At 47.5% G+C, this 26,873-nt stretch overlaps 1 protein-coding gene across 5 annotated transcripts in view; it reads left to right on the top strand.

Moving 5' to 3' along the window:
* smyd3 (SET and MYND domain containing 3) overlaps window positions 1-26,873 on the top strand; it is a 921,006-nt gene that overhangs the window by 767,848 nt on the left and 126,285 nt on the right. For all 5 annotated transcript variants that reach the window (XM_041182999.1, XM_041183000.1, XM_041183002.1 and 2 more), the window contains 2 exons: window positions 8,114-8,181; window positions 23,126-23,228. In XM_041182999.1, coding sequence (XP_041038933.1) covers window positions 8,114-8,181; window positions 23,126-23,228 — 171 coding nt within the window. The remainder of the gene's footprint in view (window positions 1-8,113; window positions 8,182-23,125; window positions 23,229-26,873) is intronic.

The raw sequence follows: 26,873 nt of genomic DNA on the forward strand, positions 1-26,873 counted from the left end.
AGTAACATGCCATATTTAGCCATCTTAAACAATGGCTTGTGACAGGAAGATGTGTTAAAACGCAGATGGGTTGGATTCAGACTTGTGATTAATGTTGTTATTATGACAGCTGGTTTTGTATCCTGATGTATGATTACAAGTAAGTATCACTTCCGGCAAAGTTACACTATACTTTGTTCCATGTGCAGTTGAAGCAGTTCACACACTATTATTCTGTTTACATTCTCCCAACCGCTGGATGAGACCACAGAAATGGTGAGCGTGTGGGTGGCCCTGGAATCGGTTGACAAAAAGCTGTTTGGAAGGGAGGTTTTGTTTGATTTGGATCACCACTCACCTAATGGGATAAACTAGGACTTTGTTTTAGTTCTTCTGTTCTCTAAACAAAAGGGGTAATTTTTTTTTTTTAAAAAACTGTGTTGCAGCGTAACTAATAATAATCCTACTAAGAATTTGGTAACATTAACAGTAATTAATTATGCTTCTAACTCACTTGCTGTGGGCCAACTGTGGAACCCTTTATCTGGGTGGCTGAGTCTTGTGTTAAGAGTGAGGTTTAAAAAAAAAAATTTCCTAGGCCCAAAAGCTAAATTTCCAGTGATTATAGGCACCATAGTCGTTGGTGTATAAGTCCACCCTTGAAACCTTAAAAAAATTCCTCCAAAGATGGGAGTCAACTTATATAGGCTGAGTAGGAAAGCGAATCACCGACGTTGGTGTAGGCGGCAGCCATCTTGAATTGGCATCCGACGAGAAGAGTGGCCGTGTCTAAAACTCGGGCGCACCTTCCCGACACAGGCTGCATCACCTGCTTGATCCCTTTTTGCGTTCGGTTATATGGCACCGGCAAGTAAAACGTTCATTTACATGGTGGAAATTTGAGGCTGACTACAAGTGGAAACAAAGGAGGTCGTGGCTGAAAAGGGGGGCGGGGAGCGGCGGTTGGGGGGGGGGGGGTCAACTTTATATGCCAAGTTATAGGCAAAAACGTGGGGCAGGATTTTGCCCTTGGTGGGAGCGCTTGGCGGGGGGGAGTGGGAAGCCGCCCGCAATCGGCTCCTCACCGCGATTTCACCCGTACGGGCCAGTTAAGGCCCGCCCTGCGTGGATCGCGAGCGGCAGCACCAAGCGCTGCCGGTGCGGGATAGGAGGAGGAGGTTAAAGCCGTGCCGCGCGAGACAGAGCTCTTCAACCTCCCTGAGGCACTTTTTTTTTAACAAAAAAATTAATAAAGACGGTAAAAAAATGTAATAAAACATGTCCCCTCATGGGGGCTCTGTCACATGAGATGGGACCCTGTTTGTAATTCCAAAATAAAGTTTTTATTTAGTGTTTATTTGCTTTGGGAAAACTCATCCCGCCCGTGGATGAGGTTTCCTAAAAAAAAGTGTGAAGGCCGCTTGCCCTTTTCGCCTTCCCGCCAGCCCAAAGCTTGGACGGGCAGCATAGATTTGAATTGAATTAGATTGTGAGTGGCCTCAATAGGCCTTTCAATTATCGGCGGGTGCGTAGCGGACTCCGGCGTCATCACACATCATTTTACACTCAGGCGTGTCGGGCACACGCCCTCACACGGGGCATAATATTCTGCCCATGATTTTTGGGGCCTCAAAAATGCGGTTGTCTTATATGCCAGGTAAGCGTATACGCCGTGATTTGCAGTATCCACGATGCACTGTGGTCCCTGTGCAGTTAAAAAAATATATTTATTCATTTGTGGGATGTGATCTCTCTGGCTAGACCAGCATTTGTTGCCCATCCCTAGTTGCCCTTGAGAAGGTGGTGGTGAGCCGCCTTCTTGAACCCATGCAGTCCGTGTGGTGCAGGTACACCCACAGCGCTGTTAGGGAGGGAGTTCCAGGATTTTGGATCCAGGAACCGTGAAGGTGGGTCTGTTACAGGCAGGGACAGGAGAATTTATAATGGAGAATAGGGAAGTGGCAGAGAAGCTAAATAATTACTTTGTGTCTGTTTTCACTGAGAAAGAAACAAAAAAGCTCCCAGAAATAACAGAGAACCAAGAGACAAGCGGGAATGAGGAACTTAAAGAAATTAGTATTCGTAAAAAAAGTGGTATTGGAGAAATTAATGGGACTGAAAGTTGATGAATACTTGGGACCCAATGATCTAGAGTGTTGAAGGAGGTGGCTATAGAGGTAGTGGAAGCATTGGTGGTTATCTTTGAACATTCCAGAGAGTCTGCAATGGTGACTGCAGATTGGAAAGTTGCACTAACCCCACTATTTCAGAAAGGAGGGAGAGAGAAAATGGGGACCTACAGACCTGTTAGCCTGGCATCAATTGTAAGGAAAATACTAGAATCTATCATAGAGGTTCTGATAGCTGGACACTTAGAAAATGGCAACATTGGGCAGAGTCAACATAGGTTTATGAAAGGGAAATGATGCCTGGCAAACCTGTTGGAGTTTTTTGAGGGTGTAACGAGCAAAATAGATAAGGGGGAGCCGGTGGATGTGGTGGATTTGGATTTTTAGAAGGTCCCACACAGGAGGTCAGTAAGCAAGATTAGAGCGCATGGGATAGGGGGGTAATGTACTGGCTTGGATTGAGGATTGGTTAATGGATAGAAAACAGAGAGTAGGAGTAAATGGGTCATTCTCAGGTTGGCAGGATGTGACTAGTGGAGTACCGCAAGAATCAGTGCTTGGGCCCAGGCTGTTCACAATCTATATCAAATGTAATATTTCCAAGTTTACAGATGACACAAAACTAGGTGGGAATGTGTGTTGTGAGGAGGATGCAAAGAGGCTTCAAGGGGACTTGGACAGGCTAAGTGAGTGGGCAAGAGCATGGCAGATGAAATATAATGTGGATAAGTGTGTGGTCATCCACTTTGGTAGGAGGAGCAGATGTGAAGTGTTAATGTCCAAAGGGGCCTGGGTGTCCTTGTTCATAAGTCTCTGAAAGGTAGCATGCAGGTACAGCAAGCAATTAGGATAATAAGTGGTATGTTGGCCTTTATTGCAAGGGACTTTGAGAACAGGAGTGAAGATGTCTTGCTTCAGTTGTACAGAGCCTTGGTTACACCACACCTGGAGTATGGTGTACAGTTTTGGCCTCCTTACCTAAGGAAGGATGTACTTGCCATGGAGGGATGCAACAGAAGTTTACCAGGCTAAATTGTGGAATGACTGGACTGTCCTATGAGGAAATATTGAGGAGACTAGGCAGAATTTAGAAGAATGAGAGGTAATCTCATTGAAACTTACAAAATTCTTACAGGGCATGACAGGGTAGATGCTCGAAGGATGTTTCCCCAAGCTGGGAGTTGAACCAGAGGGCACAGTCTCAGAATAAAGGGTAGGCCATTTATGACTGAGATGAGGAGGAATTTCTTCACTCAGAGGATGGTGAACCTTTGGAATTCTCTACTCCAGAGGGCTTGGATATGTTGAAGACAGAGATTGATAGATTTCTAGGATATGGGGATAATGTGGAAAAATGATGTTGAGGTAGATGATCAGCTATGATCTAGTTGTATGGTGGAGCAGGCTCGAAGGGCCGAATGGCCTACTCCTGCCACTATGTTCCTGTAGTTCCAAGTCAGTAACTTGGAGGAGAACTTCTAGGCAATGGTGTTTCCATGCATCTGCTGCCCTTGTCCTTCTAGGCGGTAGAGGTCGTGCGTTTGGAAGGTGCTGTCTAAGGAGCCTTGGTGAGTTGCTGCAGTGCATCTTGTAGATGGTACACACTGCTGCCGCTGTGTGTCTGTGGTGGAGGGAGCGATTGTTACCTTAGTTAATAAGCATGCATTTAGGAAATAAACTTTGAGGAGAGACAAACGATGCTAGAATCTAGAATGCACTGCTTGAAAGGGTGGTAAAAGCAGATACAATAGTAACTTTCAAAAAGAGAATTGGTCCAATATTGAAGCTGAAGACATTGCAAGTATGGGGAAACAGCAGAAGGAGTGGGAAAATCGGATAGCTCTTTCAAAGAGCTGGCACAGGCATGATGGGCTGAATGGCCTCCTGCAATGCTGCATCATTCTATGTCTAAATTATTTCATTTCACTGATTCATTGGTGTGATCTCTGCAAAGGCTGGTCAGCTTTTACAGGTGAACACGTCCCCATTTTGCACGCGTTAATTTTGTTCGGTTTTGGCAGCGAGACGATTGGTCACTGTCGAAATGCGTCTGCTGCGAGGCTGCCTTCGTTTGCAGCTTAAACGCTCATGGGTGGAGAGGAAGAATGCTAACTGCGCGGCCACACATGGGCCTGATCTTCAAGCTCCCCCACCGGCGGGATGTTTAGGAGGGGGAAGCAAGAAATAGGATGAATGGGCCTCCTGCTGAGTTCCCACCCGCTCCGGCCTTTCAGTGATTTCAAGGCCTTGGACAGGTCACCCGCCCTCACCCCCATTGAGGCCCTATCTTGGCCACTTAAGGGCCATTTCCCACCCAGCCTCAATTTTTAGGCTGGCGGGAGGATTTCCCATGTATGGAGGAAGCCCAAAAATGATTGGATTTCGACCTCTGGCGGGGGTGGGGGGGAATGAGGTGAGTGCCTCCATCAGAAGCCCCCTTGTAACTTCAGGCACCTTCTCCCCCCCCATGTTAAGGTCCTGTGGCCACGGGACCTCCCCTCCTCCGCCGAATCTCCCACAGCACCCCAAACCCCCTACTACCCATCCCCCAGGCCTTCCCTACCCTCCCTGGGGACCCCAAAAACTAATCTTTCCATCCACTCCTGGGATTCAGGTTCCGTCGTCTTCATGAAGTTTCTCTTCCATCTGCTGCGGCTCTGTCGGATTGGCCGGCAGCCCTCTAAGGTGGGACTTCCTCCCGAGTGAGGGGCAGAAGCGTGGAATGGCTGCAGGGCAGGCAGAGTCGGAGGGGGATGTGTTCCCTGCCAACTCTTCAGCTGGCAGCATGGGAAAACCCCCGCTCCCCAAAATATCCTGGCCATGAAATTTAAACGCAGTTGCCATTAATATCTGTATATTCAATATGCTGATGCGAACAAATGGTAGTGTTCTGGTGTATCCACTCATTAGACAGGAGGGTCAAATCCGTTTCCTTCCAAACTTCCAGGGTCCATGAAATTTAGAGATGATGGACCAGCCCATCTATAGATTAGTTTGCACCTTTTGTCTGTCTGGACCGTTTTGATTGGCCAGTTTAAGGGGCGCACCTGTTGGTAGGCAGTGCCCAGGTACACCCGGTACCTGAGTGTTACGAGAAACCTTAAAAATATCTAATTATCCCACTGCCATCCCCCAGGTACACAGCTGTAGAGTTATACAGAACGTAAAGCACCCTGCAAGGCGGGCCAGGGAGAGGCGGGGTGACGAGAGAGGTGGAAGCTGTGCGGGCATGGCATTTGGAGGGTAGGGGGGTTAACGTGGGGTTTAGAATGGAGGATGAGATGGAGCATGGGAAGAAGAGGGTGGGATTGTGGCTAGGATGGGGATGATATGAGGGGGATGAAGAGAATGAGCTGGGTATGGAATGAGAAGGACGGCTTGGGATGCAGATTTAAAGAAGTACTGTTGCGGTAAACATACTAATTTCATCACACATATTTTGTGGGCTTCTGCTAATACGGTATACTAACAAACGTGAGCTAGTTACCTATGGTGCCAGAGCTGAACTGCCTTGGGTTTTGGAAAGGGTTTGTACATGACCCACAGGCTAGAGCTTAGACATCCCTGCTGTCGATCAGAGAACTATCCACTTTGTCAGCTCATTAGTGTTGAACAGAACCCATTGGAGGCCACCAAAGAACATGCCAGTTACACTGTGGGTTCCTGTTTGAGCAAGTAACTCAGACTGGTTATTCAGTGAGTTTTGTCACAATTGGAAGTAAAGCGATTTCTATCTTGTGTCAATGAGTCATTTATCTGAGGTTGATATTTGCTTTATATGAGTTTGATGTTCCATTGCCAGTGGGTTTGCTGATGTTTCTTACTCCCGACTGTTTATGGATGACAGGGTAGCATTGTGTAGAATACAGGGAGGAATTTTACCTTAAAAAAAATGAGTGTATTTTGGGGGGGTGAGAGGTTAAAGGTTTAAAATCAGACTCCCAAACCAAACCCACCCCCAACTCACCCACTTCCAGCTTTAACTGAGTGGAAAGATGAGCGGGCAACCAACCTGCTGCAAGGAGGCTTTTTTCCTATTCTTTTGATGGGACATGGGCGTCACTGGCCAAACTAGCATTTTTATTGCCCATCCTTAATTGCCCTCTAGAAGCTGGTGGTAAGCTTCCTTCTTCAACCGCTGCAGTCCAAGTGTTGTAGGTACTCCCACAGGTGTTTGGAAGTTGGTTCTGTGATTTTGACCCAGCGACAGTGAAGGAACGATGATATATTTCAAAGTCAGGATGATGTGAGGCTTGGAGAGGAACTTGCAGGTGGTGGTGTTCCCATGTGTCTGCTGTCCTTGTCCTTCTAGGTGGTAGCGGCCACAGGTTTGGAAGGTGCTGTCGAAGAAGCCTTGCTTAGTTGCTGCAGAGCATCTTGTAGATGGTACACACAGCTGCCACTCTGCATCGGTAACGGAGGGGGTGAATGTTTGTGAATGTGGTGCCAATCAAGCGAACTGCTTTGTCCTGGACGGTGTCAAGCTTCTTGAGTGTTGAGCCAGGCGAGTGGAGATTATTTCATCATACTCCTGACTTGTGCCTTGTAGGTGGTGGACAGGCTTTTGGTCAGTAAGGAAGTGAGTTACTCACTGCAGAATTCCCAGCCCCTGATCTGACCTTGTTGCCACAGTATTTATATGGCTGGTCCAGTTCAGTTTCTGGTCAATGGTGACCTGCCCAAGATGTTGTTAGTGGAGGATTCAACAATGGTAATGCCATTGAATGTCAAGGAGAGATGGCACTTTAACTATGTTACTGAAGCTGTGAGCTTCATTTCTGTTCAGCTTTTCATCACTTAAACACTGTTGGTTAGTATTCCAGAGTCTTTGCAAACTCAACAGCTCCATCTGGGTGATGACTTGATGGATCCAGTAGGTGAGCGCCTTTGCCCTGATCTCCTGAGTTGAGTGTCCCAGACTGAGGAACCCCCGCCCCAGTCCAGCACCTCCCTCTCCCCTGCCCCCACAGCCTTCCCCACGCGGTCTCCAATCCCCGTCCCACCCAATTGCCCTGTACCCAAGGCCTCCGACCTCCGACCCCAGGCCTTCAACCTGCTCTCCAGCCACCCCTCCCCCACTGCACCACTTCCAGGGTTCCGCCTGGCTCTCTGATCTACTGCTCCCCGAAGGTCAGGTAAGGACAAGTCCAAGCCACATTCACTGTTCTATTTCCACTAAACGAAAACATGTAATTTTAAAATTCATACCGATTTGAATTTTTAAAGAATGCGTCCATTATTGACACTGTGCCAATGTGGCATCAATAATATGGAAGACTGCGCTGTTAGAAATTGTGAATGCAACTTATTGCCCAGTCCTGACCTCCACAGACGGTGCAGCATCCCACGATCTCCCTTCACTGCCATGTCTGTGAGCGGCTGCACCATAGCTATCCTGCCTGGTTGTATCTCAGTCTTTGCAATAAAGCAGCTGCACCCAGCCAAGATGTAGCCCCATCCCCACCGCACTAGGCGTGACCCGCTCACATATACACGGTACTGTATCTCCAGTAAACCGCAAACCAACCTCATTCTGGCTCATCAGCCCTGTCCTTCCACCAGTCAATCTGCTCCCAGCCCAGTCCCTCCACCACATCAGTCAGAGGCTGGTCAAACCACCAGCTTCCTTTTGCATCGCTTAGAGAATACTGATTAAATAGCTTGGCAGCATTTGCTGGCTCCTCTTGTGCTGGGCACTAAAATAAACAAGACTTTATTCACCATCACACAGGCTTTTCTTGTCACCCAGTGTGCACAGCGAGTCTGTCCCTCAGTGGGGAGCAATTGCTCAAGCTATTCTAGCCCAAATCCAGAGCATGGTGGTAGCCGTCCGTTAAATATTCATGCTGAGAGTGAATTAGGGATGTGTGAAATGAGAGCAGCAGTGGAAGGGGATTCCTAGCACGGTTCAGAGTGCGGGCAGCCTTCTCCTGTGGTGTGAGCAGGAGTCTGGCTTTCTTCCTGGAGGCTTGAGGTAACGTGGGCTTTCCTTTTTGTTCACACAGGTGACATGCAACTGTTTCACCATCAGCGACGGGGAGATGCAAGAGATTGGTGTTGGCCTCTATCCCAGGTACAGTGGCTGGACTCTCAGCAAACCTGCAGCTCATGCTGTATAAAGCCCTGTTGCTCAACTTTGACTTCTTAATGTTTAATTTGCTCTTTTTTTTTAAAAAAAAAACCGATTTCTCCAACCCTGGCTGCCGGCGGTTCTGCAAATTAAAACATTTTTTCTCCCCCCCAAAAGTGTACTCCTTCACATTTCTCTGCAATTTGCTCCCCTCCAGGCACTATATAAATGCAAGTTCTTGTTGGGATGATCTGCATCCTCTGCTTATCTGGCCACCCTGCTTAACCTGCCCATGTCATTAGAATCATTCAGCAGGCCGTTTGGCCCATCACGGCTGTGCCAGAAAGAGCTATCCAATCAGTTCCACTGCCCCGAAGTAGGCATCATGTACGAATGTAAGTGAGATGTTGAAGTCCAGGGCATTTTGTCAAAACTTTCTTTTTTAAAGTGCTTTCAGATTTAAGCCTACACTGCTCAAGGCAGCTGACAATCAGGGTGAAGTCGATTCAACATGGTCAATGCAGCCTGTCTGAGATAGATTGTGAAAAAAAAATGTTTTTAAGCAAAAATATAACTTTACTAAACATGTTGTCTGGAAATTTCCAGCATTCTTCCTCATATTTTGCCATTTTGGTGTCATCAGCATACTTTGGTGTAATTCCTCTTGCGTCTCACATCCAAATGATTTCTTTAAATGGAAGACAAAAGAAGCATCGATCGCTGGGGTCAGCACAGCCTAGGTTGAGCCAACACCTGCTTACGCCTGCCCTTTGCTTTCTATCTTGTTTCTCTCCTTCCTTTAATACCGAGGGCCGTAAGCAGTCGCTGATTTAAAAACTCCCCAGTGTCCGTCTCTGTGCTACAGCTCTCCATAAACTCTCCCTCCCCTCCCAATAGAGTGCTAAACTCTTTCAGTCCACACCTATCTCTGAAACCTCCAGCCTGTTTCTGACTGAATCTTTAGCCTCCCTCCTTGTCGGAGGAGGTATTGGCTCTGCCCTCACTTTTACTTGGAGTCTGTTCCACTTATCCACCGCTTGGCGGGGCACAGACAAGTTTTCTCTCGTGTTTATTTTTTGCTTAAGGCTCTTAAAACCCGTGCACTCTTGTTCTGTCAAGTTGGCCAATTAGCTTGTTTACACCTATGTTATTTATAGCTCTCAGCATTTTCGCAAACCCTTCAATTTTCTTTTCTCTGATTAAAAGCTAGCTCCAACCATCCCAGCTTCTCTCTAAAAGCTTAGCTGTCCACAGGCCTAGCATGAACCTGGTTATTCTCCCCTGAGCTCTCTCCAGCGTGTCACTGCGTGGGTGTAGGGTGCAGGGCTTTTTACCTCCATCTTATGCTCACTGGTGCAGGGACACAGGTGGCCCTCCTTCAATGAATGAAGATGTACCAAGGTCATGTAGAAACTGCTGCTGTTGTGTTTTCCATATGTCACCCGAGTACAACGCCTGCAAGTGTTTAGAACAAGCTGTGTTTATACAACACCCTCAACTTGACTATAGGTCCACGGGCCCTTCCAAGCTTAAAACGTACACCTTGCTCAATGGCTGAGGGGACTTATTCACGGGAGTGATAGAAGGACATATAATAAGAATAAGAACTAGTAGCAGGATTGGCCGTTTGGACCCTTAAGCCTACTCCGCCATTCAATAATATTGTGGCTGATCCGATTGTGGCCTTAACTCTACTCTGGTGGGGGCGCTGGGATCGATCATTTGTTCAGCAGGTGGAGGGGGTTATTTATAACTGCTGGATTTGCCTTGAACAAAACCCTAGATCTACCTTCTTACAGGCTGTCGTTGTCCCAGCAATCGGAGCTCAGTCAACAGATGATTAGGGCCTCGCGCATCAACAGGGAAAAAAAAACACGAGCATTTAAAATGGCCTCGCAACTGTCCAACCTCAGTCCAAGCTCCATGGCCGCCATTGCTCACGGCCTCAAAATCTCACCCTGTGACACTATTCGGGGTCGTGACCCACACTTTTGGAACCCTTGATGTACGGTGTCTGGAAGTCCTCTAATCTGTTGCTTAATATCGACGTACACATAAACCCAATCTAGAAAAACAAATCACTGAAGTCACTTCAAGAAACGGGAGGTATTACTAAAGGAGATAAAGTTGAATCTTTTATAAGCGTGAGTATTAAAACTGTGTAACATTTACACTCAACGATTTGTCTAAAGTGATGGGTTTTTTTTTTGGAAAGCAGAGGTGTGTGTTTGCTTCTCTGTTGGACTAAGCTGGCTCTGTCAAAGCCCTTACTAAAAAGCAGGTTGGGCAAGCATCCAGCATAGGCGAGAGAATGTCTATGTAAGGAGTAACATGAGCTGCAGGAGACGTGCCAAAGTGCAGCCGAGGTGAACTGGCTGGGCCACCAGAGTGGAGCTCTCTCCTCTCCCTCTCTCTCTCTCTCCGGCTGAGAGCCAGGGGCAGCCTTACCAGGCCAGCATCTTGCAAATCAGTCAGTGGTAAAACTGAGCGAGGGTAGCAGTTTCCTGGGAGGGCTTGCAAATTGACAAAAGAATGTTGGCAACTGGAGGCACTTTAGCACGGAAGGTGAATGTGGACGACTGAACAGTGCATCCTGTCGTGACAGGGTTGGGAAGTGATCAGCGCTTGTGCAAGTGCTGTGTTTTCCAAGAGAAATAATCATCCTTTGACACGCAATGGGGTTTGTGTGGAGGCAGGGGAGGTGCTGGGTTTTGGTGGGGGAGGGCGGTGAATTTGGCCACTGCCAGGAACTAAAAATGGTCTGGCAGCAAGTGGACAGCCAACGGTACCTTGCGGCTGAGGACCTTAGCCCTTGTGAAAGAGGCTGAAGATTTGCTACCAGCCCATGTTGGACCACGACTATTGACCAATTTCACCCCCTGGATATTCTGTGTGCGAAGGCCCCAGACTCTCTGAAGAGATGGCCCTCCCTCTTGTTACATTACCCCCACAGCTTAGTGATGGACACTCAAATGCAAATAAGGTCCAGGCATTCAATACTTCAAGCCGCAGAATCAAATTGAAAGATCAGTCTACAACTTGGATATTTTTATTTATTTTTTGTTGCTTCACAATGCCTTTTTTATTTATTTTGGATTTCCCAAACCACATAGCACCCCAAGATGGACGGCCTGTAAGTGATCTGTTCGCAAACCTTGCACACTTTACTCTGAGTGCTGTCGATTGGCGGTGGGGAATGTACTCTCAGGCCCAGATTTTCAGAGTTGTGGAGACTCCATGACACATCCAAAATGGCGCCGGGAACTGGTCGCCATTTCCGATAGATTCTGTATGGGCCGGCAGGGGAATGGGGGTGGGTTGTGACTCTCACGTGAGGAAAGCCGAACCCAGCAGAGCCATTTGAACTCAGTGCCAAGTTCAAGCAGACCCTTCCTCACAAAGCAAGAGCCTTAACCCGCAGTGTGGGAGTCACGATTTTTTTGAGTCAATGTAAATTTTTTTTAATGGGATGTGGGCATCGCTGGCTGGGCCAGCATTTATTACCCATCCCTAATTGTCCTTGAGAAGGTGGTAGCGAGCCACCTTCTAAAACCGCTGCAGTCCATGTGGTGTAGGTAGACCCACAGTGCTGTTAGGGAGGGAGTTCCAGGATTTTGACCCAGCGACAGTGAAGGAACGGCAATACATTTCCAAGTGGCTTGGAGGGGAACTTGCAGGTGGTGGTGTTCCCATTTACCTGCTGCCCTTGCCCTTCTAGGTGGTTGTGGGTTTGGAAGGTGCTGCCTAAGGAGGCTTGGTGAATTCCTGCAGTGCATCTTGTAGATGGTACACACTGCTGCCACTGTGTGTCGGTGATGGAGGGAGTGAATGTTTGTGGATGTGGTGCTAATCAAGTGGGCTGCTTTGTCCTGGATGGTGTCCAGCTTCTTCAGTTTTGTTGGAGCTTCACACATCCAGGCAAATGGGGGAGTATTCCATCACACTTCTGACTTGTGCCTTGTAGATGATGAAGAGGCTTTGGGGAGTCAGGTGGTGAGTTGCTTGCTGCAGGATTCCTAACCTCTGACCTGATCTTGTAGCCACAGTATTTATATGGCTAGCCCAGTTCAGTTTCTGGTTATTGGTAACCCCCAAGATGTTGATAGGAAGGGACTCAACAATGGTAATGCCATTGAATGTCAAGGGATGATGGTTGGATTCTCTCTTGATTGGAGATGGTCATTTCATTGCGTGGGACAAATGTTACTTGCCACTTGTCAGCCCAAACCTAGATATTGTCCAGGTCTTTCTGCATTTGTACATGGACTGCTTCAGTATCTGAAGAGAATGCTTGTGGAGGGTAGATAGGGTCTGTGGGACTGTCAAGCAGTCAAGTTATTTAAAACCCCTTTAAATTAAAAAAAAACAGCTTGCCTGTGTCAGTGAATTGAAGATGGAATTGAATCTGTGCTTCCAGTTTCAATAGATATTGACAAAACCCTAAATGTTATCATTATAGCGCTTTCCATAACCTATCAGTATCACAGTGTGGGGGTGGGGGGACTGTAAATTCACAGTTTGATTGCCAGCTGCAAAAAGTTATTAAAGGATGAGCTGTCTTTAATGTTCGTTTATGAATACAAATGTTTGTTTTTATAAGGGAGTAAGCACTTTGAGGGATTTAAATATACTGAATGGACTTTCATGAATGAGGGTTATTTTTATTTAGCCAGCACTGTAATAAATAGTTAGAACTTTATATTATTCCATCTCAGAATGGCTTCTGAGGTCTGTCCATGGTGGATATCGGGTGAGTTGACATGGAGGGCATAAGATGGTGAGTGGGGTGGTCGTGGATTGGCATGTGTTTGCACAGGGACTATAGGTGCCATGGGGATGAGTGGGGAGTGATGAGTTAGCACTAAGTTGGCATAGGGGTCAGAAGGGGCCAAGGAGATCAGTGTGTGGCATAGGTTGGCATGGAGGGACTATTGGGAGTGAGTGAGGGGCATGGGTTAGCATGGATGGGGCATGAAGAGAGGGAGGGCTAGAGGACCTAATATTTAACAGCACAGCTGGGCTAAAGTCCCAGAGAACAGAGGTGGGCCTTTTAGTCCGCCAGCCTCAGCACTCGGCAACCTCCTGTGACTGGGGAACGAAGATCCCACCATTTGGGGCACTTTATCCCGAGACAGATGTGGTGAGCCGAAAATTTCCTGACCCTGTGCACCCGCCTGGAAATGAAAATCCAGGCCTGAGAGGACTTACCCTGCAACTTGACCCCACCCCCAAAGACCCGGCATTTGCCTGTCTCTGACAGTGTAGCCGAGACTGGGGACTCGCCAAGCAGATGAGCACAGACACAGGCCTGCGTTTCATCTCCCCTTTGCTGGAGTTCAGGGTGAGATTTTGAGTAAATGGCTTTGCAGAATGTTTGCTGCATTCTTGCTGACGATAGTGAGTTGGGACCGCTGAGCTGGGGGAATCACATTGCAGCAGGACCTCCATGTGTAATTGTCCAACCAGCCTAGTCAGTGGTGGGACTTGGAAGACCAGACCCATCGCTGGGGTTGGGATGCTTCACACTCTGCAAGTTAATGCTCTAGCGGACAGAAGCTCTTAAACGAGACAGGCCGTGACCAGACACCCGCACAAAGTTGAATTCAAAGATTCACGGAATTGTTACAGCACAGGAGGCCATTCAGCCCTTTGTGCCTGTGCCAGCCCTCAGTAAAGAGCAATTTACCAAGCGCCACTCCCCGCCTTCTCCCCCTAGCCCTGCACATTCTTCCTTTTCAGATAATAGTCCAACTGCCCCTTGAATGCCTGGATTGAACCTGCCTCCACCACACTCTCAGCCAGTGCATTCCCAATCCTAATCACTCGCCGCCTGAAAGTTTTTTTTTAATCATTCTGTCCTGGATTATTCAGGCTATTTGGTCATCCAGCTGCCATATTTTGGTCACAGTTGGCGCCATGCAAGAGTAATCTGTAAGATGCAGCAAACTTTCCGTGATTACTGGTTCTTCAAACCAACCCGTGAATCCACATAATCAGAGCATCCTACTCGTCTGCTTGCTCACTTAAGGCCAGGAAGTTGGGTACAAGATTGGCCATAACCAAGGCTTAACTCTAGTGTGTGTAGGTTTAAAGGAGGAGTTTAACCAATGCCTCTGACCTTGCCGTTACTTCTCCAGCTCCAGTTTTCCTCCTCATTAAGGTGTTCACTGGGAAAGCATTCCGAGCCCCGACGATCAGTCTAGTCCCCTAGGTCTCATCACAGAAGCAGACTGCCCCTGGATTATTACGGACTTGCCCATTGTCAAGTACTCTATTCAAGGCGTTCTCGCTGATTTCACTGCGATGAGAACTCTGCTTAAATTTAGCAAAATAAACCCCCCACTGAAATAATGAGAATGGAGACATCCCGAAGATACCTTGCAGCCAATGATGTACCCTGTGAGGAAGGAGAGATACTAAAGCCCGAGTAACTGCGACCAAAGGCCACTTTCGGATGAGACATTAGAGCGAGGCTCCATTTGTTTTCCCAACTGGGTGGAAAAGATCCCATAGCACTATTTCAAAGAAGAGCAGGAGCGTTCCCCCCATTATCCCAGCCAATATGTATTTCAAGTAAACCTTATGAACAAACTGATTGTCTGGACATTATCAAATTGCTTTTTGTGGGAGCTTGCTGCACGCAAATTGGCTGCCATGTTTCCTACGGCAGTGACTACACTTCAAAAGCACTTGATTGGCTGGAAAACATTCTGGGACATCCTGAGGTTGTGAAAGGCACTATATAAATGCAAGTCCCTTTTTATTCGCTAAAATTAGTCACTTGGAGCTAATCCAGTAACAATTAGCGATGAGAGACTAAATATCAGTGAAGGGATTTGTGAAAAGCAGGCTCATGATGTTGATCCTGTTACGATCCAGTTAGGGACTAGTAACTTTTTTGTTTCAAGTAGGCAAAGTTTGAAATCCCAGTTACCCACTAAGACAATAAAGCTACAAGATCCCATGGTTTCAAATAAACAGAATAAACTTTACTATACAAAGTCAAAAAAGTGAAACAATCTACAAATATCAATCTTATACTCTAACATTCAGAATGAACATGAGGTAAATATGAATTAACAGGCAAACTGCAGTAGAACACACCACACTGCACATTGAATGGCAGATGTGACCAAGACAGATCCCACGGATTTCTCAGCAACTCACGCTGACATTAGTGACCACTGGGAGTTACAAAATCTTGTTAAAACTCTGTCTCTCTCATGAGGGATTTCAACACTTCACTTTCGAAGAAGCTTTGATCCTCTGAATCCCCTCAAATTCCCGCCCCTACTCGGACTACCTCAGGAACTGCTCACCTCCCGATAGTTCAATCTCTCTTCCTGAGACTGCATTCACAAAGCTGCACTCTTGCCTTTAATTACCAGCACACTTCACAGACCACTAGCTGCACTTATCTGGCACTACCCCTGGGTTTCTGCGAACTCCAGTCTCTCAGCTGCACCAAGCTGTAAATGGCTCCCAGGGATTTTCCTGAGCCCTAACTGCCTGAAGCCAGCTGACAGCAAGACTTTTTGGTATGGAGGCTCCTGCCCGGCTGCAGAACACTCAGATCAATTGAAACCAGCGTACGTTTTAAAGCCAAAACAGAAACACAAATACCTGGAAAAACTCAGCAGGTCTGGCAGCATCAGCGGAGAAGAGAGCACAGTTGACGTTTCGAGTCCTCATGACCCTTCAACAGAACTAAGTAAAAATAGGAAAGGGGTGAACTATAAGCTGGTTTAAGGGGGTGGGGGGGAGGGTTATTGGGACAAGCAAGCAGTGATAGGTGGAGATAACCAACAGATGTCACAGACAAAAGGACAAAGAGGTGTTGAAGGTGGTGATATTATCTGAGGAATGTGCTAATTAAGGGTTGAAAGCAGGACAAACAAGGTACAGATAGCTCTAGTGGGGGTGGGGTGGGGTGAAGGGATACTAAAAAGGCTAAAAGGTAGAGATAAAACAATGGGTGGAAATACATTTAAAAATAATGGAAATAGGTGGGAAAAGAAAAATCCATCTCTGACACTTCCCTTCCCTTCCTTGACCTCTCTGTCTCAATTTCTGGTGATAGACTGTCCACCAATATCCATTACAAGCCTACCGACTCCCACAGCTACCTCGACTACAGCTCCTCACACCCTGCTTCCTGTAAGGACTCCATCCCATTCTCTCAGTTCCTTCGCCTCCATCGTATCTGTTCTGATGATGCTACCTTCAAAAACAGTTCCTCTGACATGTCCTCCTTCTTCCTTAACCAAGGTTTTTCACCCATGGTGGTTGACAGGGTCCTTAACCGTGTCCAGCCCACCTCCCACGCATCCGCCCTCACGCCTTCTCCTCCCTCCCAGAAACATGATAGGGTCCCCCTTGTCCTCACTTATCACCCCACCAGCCTCCGCATTCAAAGGATCATCCTCCGCCATTTCTGCCAACTCCAGCATGATGCCACCACCAAACACATCTTCCCTTCACACCCCCCCCCCCCGCCCCAGTGGCATTCCATAGGGATCGTTACCTCCGTGACACCCTGGTCCACTCCTCCATCACCCCCTACTCCTCAACCCCCTCCCATGGCACCTTCCCATGCAACCGCAGAAGATGCAACACCTGCCTCTTCACTTCCTCTCTCCTCACCGTCCAAGGGCCCAAACACTCATTTCAAGTGAAGCGGCATTTCACTTGCACTTCTCTCAACTTAGTCTACTGCATTCGTTGCTCCCAATGTAGTTTCCTCTACATTGGAGAGACCAAACGCAGACTGGGTGACCGCTTTGCAGGACACCTTCGGTCTGTCCGCAAGCATTACCCAGACCTCCCTGTCACTTGCCATTTCAACACACCACCCTGCTCTCTTGCCCACATGTCCGTCCTTGGCCTGCTGCATTGTTCCAGTGAAGCTCAACGCAAACTGGAGGAACAGCACCTCATCTTCTGACTAGGCGCTTTACAGCCTTCCGGACTGAATATTGAATTCAACAACTTTAGATCATGAATTCCCTCCTCCATCCTCACCCCCTTTCTGATCTCCCCTTTTTTTCCCAATATTTTATGTAGAATTTTCGTTTCCCACCTATTTCCATTATTTTTAAATGTATATCCATCCATTTTAGCCTTTTTCGATTCCTTCACCCCACCCCACCCCCACTAGGGCTATCTGTACCTTGCTTGTCCTGCTTTCTACCCTTAATAAGCACATTCCTTTAGATAATATCACCACCTTCAACACCTCTTTGTCCTTTTGTCTGTGACATCTTTTGGTTATCTGCACCTATCACTGGCTTCTTGTCCCAACAACCTCCCCCCACCCCCCAAACCAGCTTATATTTCACCCCTTTCCTATTTTTACTTAGTTCTGTTGAAGGGTCATGAGGACTCGAAACGTTAACTGTGCTCTTCTCCGCCGCTGCCGCCAGACCTGCTGTGTTTTTCCAGGTATTTCTGTTTCTGTTTTTGTTTTGGGTTTCCAGCATCTGCAGTTCTTTGCTTTTATCTCTATACATTTCAACGCTTAAGCTTTCAGGGCTCACTGAATGCTTTTAAACTAATTTAGCTCTAATTCCCAAAACAAAACATCACTCTGGACTGCACTCCTTTGCAAGCAGTGTAGACATCACGTTTCCAGTTCTCCAGCTAACGAAGCCTACCTGCAGTTTTATGGCTCCATCTCTTCTATTCTGACTCTGTTAAGCATGGGTAACCCTTTGAACTGCCATTTTCTTTTTGGGTCTTCCTGTAATCTCTAAAGCCCAGCATTTTAGTTCCTTTGCCTTCACAATGACACTCTTCCCAGAACTAAACATCACCGCTAAAATATTAACATGAACCATGAACTGGATATTCCAAATCTGAGACATGTTCATATCAGTGAGAAAAATGCGTTGTGAGGTATTAGGTGTACAAGCAATGTTCAGTACATGGGGTGGATTGACAGCGCTGCGCAGCCTTGATCTTTAAGGCACACACTGCACGCTTTAAGCTTATCAGTTTTGTCCAGTATGTGGTTTGCTGCATCAATCAGAAACAGGAAAATGCTAGGTGCAAATAAATACAGTCCAAATCAGCAGGCAAGTGTCCTTATCACTGAGGTTGTTGTTGCTACTTAAGCCTCAAATTCTCTCCCTCCCTCTCTGCTCCTAAAGGCACATTGCTGCACACTGAAATCCTTTGTTATCGCAGCTATTATGTAAAGAAGGAGAGGGAATTTGTATTTACACAGTGCTCCTAATGAATTCAGCAGCGTTAAGCCTCAGTTAAATGGATTACATGGATTTTACTGTTTGGGCTTTAGATAATTAATGGCTGCTTTCAATTCTAATTGACAGAATATAAAATGCCGTTTGTAACCTACACTCGCAAGGGATGTGCCCTATATTTGGATGTGATTTGCATACGAATGTGGTTCTGGAAAGTGAGAAAGTTACTGAGATGAAGCAAAGCTCAGTCAGGACCGGCCTTAAAAAAAACACCTTGCACCTGAACGAATGTGGCTTTTCCCTCCCATATCACACCCATTGACACGTGATGCCAGCATCGAAAGGGCAAGCAGCCCTCCTTCGATGAATAAAGAATGGTAGGGTCAAGTATAGACTGCTGCTGTTGTGTTTGCCAATGGCGGCATCCTGCCCGTGTACAACAACAACTTATACTTACACGGCACCTTTAACGTAATAAAAGTCCCAAGGTGCACTGCTTGAGCATCACAAAACAAAACGTGACGCTGGGTCACCCAAGAACCGGGTGACTCAAAGAGGTAGGTTTTAAGGAGTGTCTCAAAGGAGGAAAGCAGGGTAGAGAGGCAGAGAGGTGTAGGGAGGGAGTTCCAAAGCTTAAGGCCTAGGCAATTGAAGACATGGCCACCCAGTGGTGGAGTGATTAAAACCAGGGATGCACAAGATGCCAGAATTAAATGAGCGCCGATATCTGGGAGGGTTGTGGACCTGGAGGAGACTACAGGGAGAGGAAGGGGCTGAGGCCATGGAGGGATTTGAAAAGTTTAAAATCAAGACGTTGCTTGACTGGGAGCTAGTGTAGGTCAGTGAGCACAGGGATGATAGGTGAACCGGACTTGATGTGAGTTAAGCCGCAGGCAGTAGAGCTTTGGTTGCCTTAAGTTTACAGAGAATAGAATGTGGGAGACCAGCCAGGAGTGCGTTGGAATAGCTGAGGTAACAAAGGCAAGAACGAGGGCTTCAGCGGCAGATGAGCTGAGACAGGGGAGAAGTCGGGTAATGTTACTGGTGACACTCATATGAGGTTGATAGCTCATCTGGAGGCTGAATGTGATACACAGTTTGCGAACGGACTAGTTTAATCTCAGACTGTTGCCAGGGAGAGGGATGGAGACGGTAGATCGGGAACAGGGTTTGGAATGGGGACTGATAAATGATTGCTTCAGTCTTCCCACTGGCGGAAATTCCTGCTCATCCAGTACTGGATATGGGAATATGAGAGAAGCAGTCTAATAACTCAGCAACGGTTGAGGGGTCGAGAGAGGTGGCGGTGAGGTAGAGCTGGCTGCTATCAGAGTAGGTGTGAAAACTAACACTGGGCAGCACATTGTGGGGGTGGGGGGGATGGGCCGGTCACCCCGGAAGCAAAGTCGGCGTGGAGTTGACTCCACTCCACACCAGCCCACCCCCACAGCCATTATGCACTGCGGGCGGGCTGAATAGGGGCAGTGTTGGACTTCTGCCCCCTCACCGAGGAGGATGCCCTGCCTCGATTGGCGAGCAGCTCCAGCAGTCCCGGCAGCGCCAAGAGTGCGTTAGCGGGAGCTGCCAGGGCTGTAACCAGGAACAAGAAGGAGGATCCCGGAGCCAGAGAAGTCTGGGGTCTCGGGCAGGGAGGGTTCGGGCAGTTTAGGGAGGAGTGTGGGAGGGCGTCAGGATGGTATGTTTTATAGAGCAGGCAGCTGGATAAAAAGAGGGGACCTTTCTAAGGCACCACCACCACCACCCCCCCCCCCCCACACACACACACACCCCGCACTTCTGACGATAGTAATCCCCACTTCCTTCATACCTTCTGAAAAAGTTTTTTTAGGAAAGCCTCCTGCCTCATGGGCAGCGTATTTTCGAGATCAATTGGCTTCTTAAGCTCAACGGACTCCAGATTATTTATTTAAATATGGCAGGCGGGCTGCTGAGTTTGGCACCTGCCCACACCCTGGATTGTGGAGGTGGGGTGAGCACCTGCCCTATTTTACGTGTCCCCCACCTCCCACCTCCCTCCACCACCAAGAACAGGCCCGGATGATGTTGCCGGAGGACAGCATGCAGATGAGAAATAGGAGGGGGCCTAGCATCGATCCTTGGGGGACACCAGCAGGAATAGGAAGAGAAGCCATTGCAAGTTCTACTCTGGATTCGGTTTAGATAGATAATGAAATCGGGGGAGAGCAGTCCCACACAACTGGAAGATGGTGGAGCGACATTGGAGGAGGATGGCATGTCCATCCAGGTCAAAGGCCGCAGACGGTTCGAGAAGCACCAGGAGGGGTAGTTGGGTAGTCGGCAGTTTAGTGGGCACAGGGCCAAGGGAGCAGGAGGTGGGTCTCAAGGACAAGATGAGCTAAGAGAGGGCATGAGAGGATGTGGGAGAGACACTGGGGAAAGATGCGAGTTCAGGGTTAGGCCCGGAGAACCACAAGAGGAGGTTTCGCCAGCTGGGCTACTGGAAGGAAGAGATGTGGCGGAGTCAGCTGATTGGATGGTCTCTTAGTGACAAAGAAGCCCATGAGGGTGGAGGAGGCAGGGAGAGGTATTCAAGAAGACGGTTCGTTGCAGAGAAAAGAAGCCAATATGAATAGTTTAGGTCATTCAGAAATGTTCACAACAAACTGCATTTATGCAAAGCCCTCAACTTGGCAAATTGGCCCCTGGAACTTTCAAGTTAAAAACGTGCAGTCCCCCTCGATAGCTCAATGAATTTATTCCGTGAGTAATGGGAGCACGCAGAGAGAGAAGGTCAGTGCCCGGCCTGTGTGGAGTTAGTGAGTCTCAGGCACACATTGAAAGTGGCCTCAGGGTTAGACAGTGGAGAACCAACCAGGGCTCCTTCTCATCCCTGGAGTTTAGCCACACCTGCTGGAAGGTCACCTCTGAAAGCAGAAAGTTCTTGCATTTATATTGTTCATTTCAAACCATCCCAAAGGGAGTGAAATACTTTTGAAGCGTAGTCACTTTTGTAATGTAGGGAAGAGGCAGCCAATATAAGCACAGCAAGCTCCCACAACGGCCATGTGATAGTGATGAGGTCATCTATTTTCTCATGATCTTGGCTGAGGGATAAATATTAATATAAATAAATAAGTATAAATGTTGCTGTCCTTTGACATAGTGCCATGGAATCTTTTACATTTATCTGAGTGTTAGCTATGTGGAAGAGCTACTGGCAGGGGTGTAGTGCCAAATGTTGAGGTGCTGGAACTCTAAGAAAATGTGTTGGCCATATAATTTCTAAATTTACATTTAGGTGGTTTTGTTAGGTATTAATCATTTAAGTTCCCAAAAGTCAGTAAAACTATGCTTTTTAAGTTAAAAATATTAGTGCCCCACTGCCACTAAGCTCTTTCTCACCTCTCCCTCCAAAAACCTCCTACAGCTCCCAACCCCTCCCCCAACCCTCTCTCCACCCATCCCCCAACCTCCTCAACACCTCCACCCCCTCCCCCAATACCACCCCAAACCCCCAACTTCCCAAGTCCCCGCACCCAGCCCCCAGGTCCACCCCGCACCCCCCAACCTCCCCCTCCACCCCAATGCCCTCCAATCTCCCCAACACCCCCACCCCCTACCCCCCCAAGCCACCCTCTTCACTCCTCCACGGGCCTCCCTCTCCATCCCCACACCTCCTCCCCAGCACCCAAGCCCCCCTCTCCAACCACCACCCCACCCCCCCAACAACAGCCGCCACCGCACTTCTCAAACTACCCAACCACCACCAACCCCCACCGCCCCCCGCCCCCCCCCCACCACCACCACCACCACCACCACCACCACCACCACTCCCCACCCCAGACAGACTGGCTTGAAAATATCAGAACTCGCAGCCTGAGAGTCTGGATTCTTTTAGAGTCAGTCTGCCAGGTCTGAATCTCTGGCTGCTCAGTGTGGATGACGGGTTCTCCTTTTAAAACTCTGAGGCCCAGGTCCCCTGAGCCCCCAGGCCGCAGTGTTTGGAACTGTTTGCACGCCCTCCTCCCGTGCCCTGGTTGGAGGTTCCAGAGCGGCTCTCTGTTGCACTCAGCAGCACTGCACCCCTGGCTACTGGGTGCTAGGAACAAGAGCCTGCCCTATCCCCCCCCACCAAGTGCTAACGCTCTTCAAGTTGATGAGTGCAGGAATTCACCAAGAGAAACAAACTCTGAACAGATTGTGCACTCGCTTTGACATCTTTTTGAAGGTTCCAGTTTCCTCTTTTGGCTGAGCTCTGAATGGTTGATTTCCCAACACTGCTTTGATTATTTCGTCCATAACCATCTGCTTGTGCCTAGCCACGCCAGCCTTTCAAGCACTGTCACAGTGAAGGCTTTTATCAAAACCCAAGATCCACCCACCTGAAAACCCAACCATTTGCTTTGGAATGTGTTGGATGCTGAAGTGGGCACCTAGAAACAGAATACTGAGACGATAAGCTGTCAGCCGCAAGCTGAAGACTTGCATTTGGCCGTGTGATAATGATTAACCTTGCGACAATTTCCTTAGGACTTAAAAAAAGCACACATTTTATTCCTGATCCGGGAGAGACGGTTCATTTATGTTGTAGATAATTGTGACTTGAGTATAGCATTTTGGGAGATTTTGTTTTTGTAATATGTCAAATTATTAAAAATATTTTTTGAGGGATTTCGTGCGGCTCCAAAGACTGTTAGGCACTCTGGAGGAAAGTGCACAGAGGTTGTCAGAATGAACTAATGCAAATGGTTGTCTCTTTATAGCATGTCTCTGCTGAACCACAGCTGTGATCCAAACTGTGTGATTGTCTTTGAAGGAAAACAGCTCCAGCTTCATGCAGTTCGACAGATTCAAGCCAATGAGGAGGTAATTTATTACCTGGTGATATCTACAAGTGAATGCGTTGATCGGAGCTCAGCTGCTGGTAGCTCAGTGTGCACCCAGTCCCATTCACCCATCACCCACGTGCTTGCTGACCTACATTGGCTCCCAGCCTGGCCACACCTTGATTTTAAAATTCTTCTCCTTTATCCAAATCCCTTCATGGCTTCTCCACTTGCCACCCCCACCTCCCCACCCACCGAACCCCATCTCTGTAACCTCCTCCAAACCTACAAGCCACCGAGATCTCTGTACTCCTCTGATTCAGGCCTCTTGCACATCTCCAGTTTCCTTTGTTCCATCTTTGACAGCCAGGCCTTCACCTAGGCCCTAATGGACTATGGGCGTTTAGAACAACAATGACTTGTATTTGTATAGCTCCTTTGAGGTAATAAAACATGCCAAGGAGGTCCACAGGAGTGTCATGAAGTAAGATTGGACACTGAGCCACGTAAGGAGATATTAGGACAGATGACCAAAAGCTTGGTCAAGTAGATAGGTTTGAGGAGCGCCTTAAAGGAGAAGGGAGAGGTAGAGAAGTTTAGGGAGGGAACTCCAAGGCTTAGGTCCTAGGCTGAAGGCTTTAACATAATTATTTGAAAACTATTAAGCAGATGGCCAGCAGATTCTGACACCCTGTTAAGCACTCAGATTCTCCATACGTCCAGGATGGGTTGTGGAAACGTTCCATCGTTTGAGGGTTTGGGATCATTAAACAGTTTATCTCTTTCACTTCCTTTGACCTCAATGAAATTCTGGCTTGCAGCGAGGAGCAGTGTAATTACAACCGTTGTTAATGACCAATAAACAAAACATCACCAGCGATGGCCAGAGCATCAAAATTAAAACTATCATACTCGTGAAAATTATTAAACAATTTTTATCACTTTATGGAAGTGGATACTCAATTTAAACAGGTGCCACAGGGGAATAATCCACATGACCTTGAAAAACTGAAGGACAGCACTTTCCAGTACTGCTTTTCCAATATAGGCCACCTTTCACTGTCTCTGCTAGAACACCACCTTTGATTTAGTTCACATTGTCAGTGGTTCCCTCACCAATAATACAACCCATATCTCGCACTTCCTTTGTAATACACCCACCTTTTGTTTTACAATCTTGCTTTTTGATTTTTTTTGTGGGTGCCAAGAATAGGCTATGAGGACGTTTTGTGTTGTGTTATTTACGTTAAATGCTAATAAGTGTTTTTTTCTCATTTGGTTCAGGTCAAAGTTTACTAACTTATGCCACAAACACAACAGATATAACTTAGTATGTCAGTAAAGTGATGCTCTCGGGCAGTGTGGCTACTGAAAAGCTCATCTTTATGAAGCAGACTTGCTTTCCTGGGGTTGGGAATGGTGTGTGTGTGCGTGTGGGAGTGTGTGTGCGTGTGGGAGTGTGTGTGCGTGTGGGAGTGTGTGTGCGTGTGGGAGTGTGTGTGCGTGTGGGAGTGTGTGTGCGTGTGGGAGTGTGTGTGCGTGTGGGAGTGTGTGTGCGTGTGGGAGTGTGTGTGCGTGTGGGAATGTGTGTGCGTGTGTGAGTGTGTGTGCGTGTGCGAGTGTGTGTGTGAGTGTGTGTGTGTGCGAGCGAGTGTGTGTGTGTGTGTGTGTGTGTGCGAGTGTGTCTGCAAGTGTGAGTGTGTGCGTGTGCGAGTGTGTGTGCGTGTGTGTGCGTGTGAACCCGTGTGCGTGCATGCGTGTGTGCGCATGGCACTCAAGATGAAGAACTTTTCACTCTCAATGTTTCATCTTTAGTGTCCACAGAGACTGTTGTGTGTTTGACATGAAAGTCTGAACAGTGCCTTGATTATTTAACCATGGGCCCTGTTACAATAATGGTCACGACCACATTATCACAATTAAATCGCACTGCGACCAGTAGGGAAAGTGTGTTTTATAGAATCATTATGGAATCAGACTGCACAGAAGGATACCGTTTGGCCCATTGTGCTTAGGACAGCTCTTTGAAATTGCTATCCAATTAGTATCCCCCCCTCCCCACCACCACCCCGTCATTTCCCCCTAACCCTGCCATTTATTTTCCTTTTCAAGTATTTATCCAGTTCCCTTTGGAAAATTCCTGTTGAATCTGCTTTCCTTTCAGGCAGTGTATTTCCAATGATTATAACTTGCCATGTAAAACAATCTCATCACCCCTCTCTGCTTCTTTTGCCAATTATCTTAAATCTGTGTCCTGGGGCCAGTTGAAACAGCTTCTCCTTACTAACTCTTGTCAAGACTTTCATAATTTTGAAGGCATCTATTAAATCTCCACTTAACCTTCTCTGGTCTAAGGAGAACAATCCCAGTTTCTCTCCCAGCTGATGTTCCTCCAATCCTGTTACCATTCTAGTAAATCTCCTCTGTATCTTCCCCAAGGCCTTGACATCCCTCCTGAAGTGTGGTGCCTGGAATTGAACACAGTACTCCAGCTGAGGCCTAGCCAATGGTTTAGCATAACTTCCTTTGGCTTGGCTTTAAAGATAAAATCCCGGGAGTGCTGCAGCTTGATAGTGCAGCCTCACTTGGTGGTGAGCAGGGATTTCTCCGCACATTTGATTCAACCTGCGAAGCCTTAATGGTTCTTCTGGGAGGAGGGGGCAAGGGGACAGCAAGTCACCAGAAAGCGCCTTTCCTTGCTTCTTGGCATCGATTTACAGATCAGCCACGGTAGAGGGTGCGAATAGGTTCCTACCTCTCAGCTGTAGAATCAACGAATGACCCCTAGATGGGGCAAAATATCAAAAGTAGTGAGGAGCGACATGTTGGGAGAGGGGGTGTTAATGTCGTCAATTACATTGTTAAGATTAAGAGAAACAGGTGATGGGTATTAATTGTCTTCGAGCACATATAAATAAGGGATAGCTAGACACTGGGTTGAGTGAGAGGAGAGTTGGGAGACTGAACAAGTCAACAAGGTCTTGGTTTCAGCTTCACCAATCGGCTTGGACCTTATTAACATGGGGTGGCAGGGGAAGGTTAGCAAGAGGTCCTACCATGTTAAATTATTTGAATGAAATTTCCACAGGGCACTATTCTAACAAGAAGTGGCTTTGTGTTTCCATAAAGGCAGCAGCTGGAGAATTTCCTATTGCACTATCAAACTCATATGCTGTTATCACACCAGAGCAGGAGGAATAAGAGTTATTGCGACACAGCTAATGGCCATTCAGCCCGTCGAGTCTGTGCCATCTCTCTGTAGAACAATTCATCAGCCTCATTCCCCACCTCCCCCACTATCCCCATAGCCCCCAAGTATATTTTTCTCTCGTACTCGTAGAAGTTCATTTGAAATCATCAATCGTCTCCGCTTCCAAAAAAACTCTCCCCACATCTCCTCTGCATCTCTTGCCCAAAATCTTAAATCTGTGTCCCATAATAAGGTAATGGGAACAGCTTTTCTTTATGTACTTTCTCTAAACCTGTCACAATCTTGTACACCTCAATCAAATCCCCTCTCAATCTCCTTTGCTCCAAGGAGAACAACCCCAGCTTCTCCAACCTAACCTTGTTGCTAAAATCCCTCATCCCTGGAAGCATTCTGGTAAATCTCAGCTGTAACCTGTCAAGGGCCCTCACCTCCTTCCTAAAGTGTGATGATCAGAACTGAACTGAGTACCTCCAG

The sequence above is a fragment of the Carcharodon carcharias genome, chromosome 2 (assembly GCF_017639515.1).
Source record: "Carcharodon carcharias isolate sCarCar2 chromosome 2, sCarCar2.pri, whole genome shotgun sequence".
Lineage (NCBI taxonomy): Eukaryota > Metazoa > Chordata > Chondrichthyes > Lamniformes > Lamnidae > Carcharodon > Carcharodon carcharias.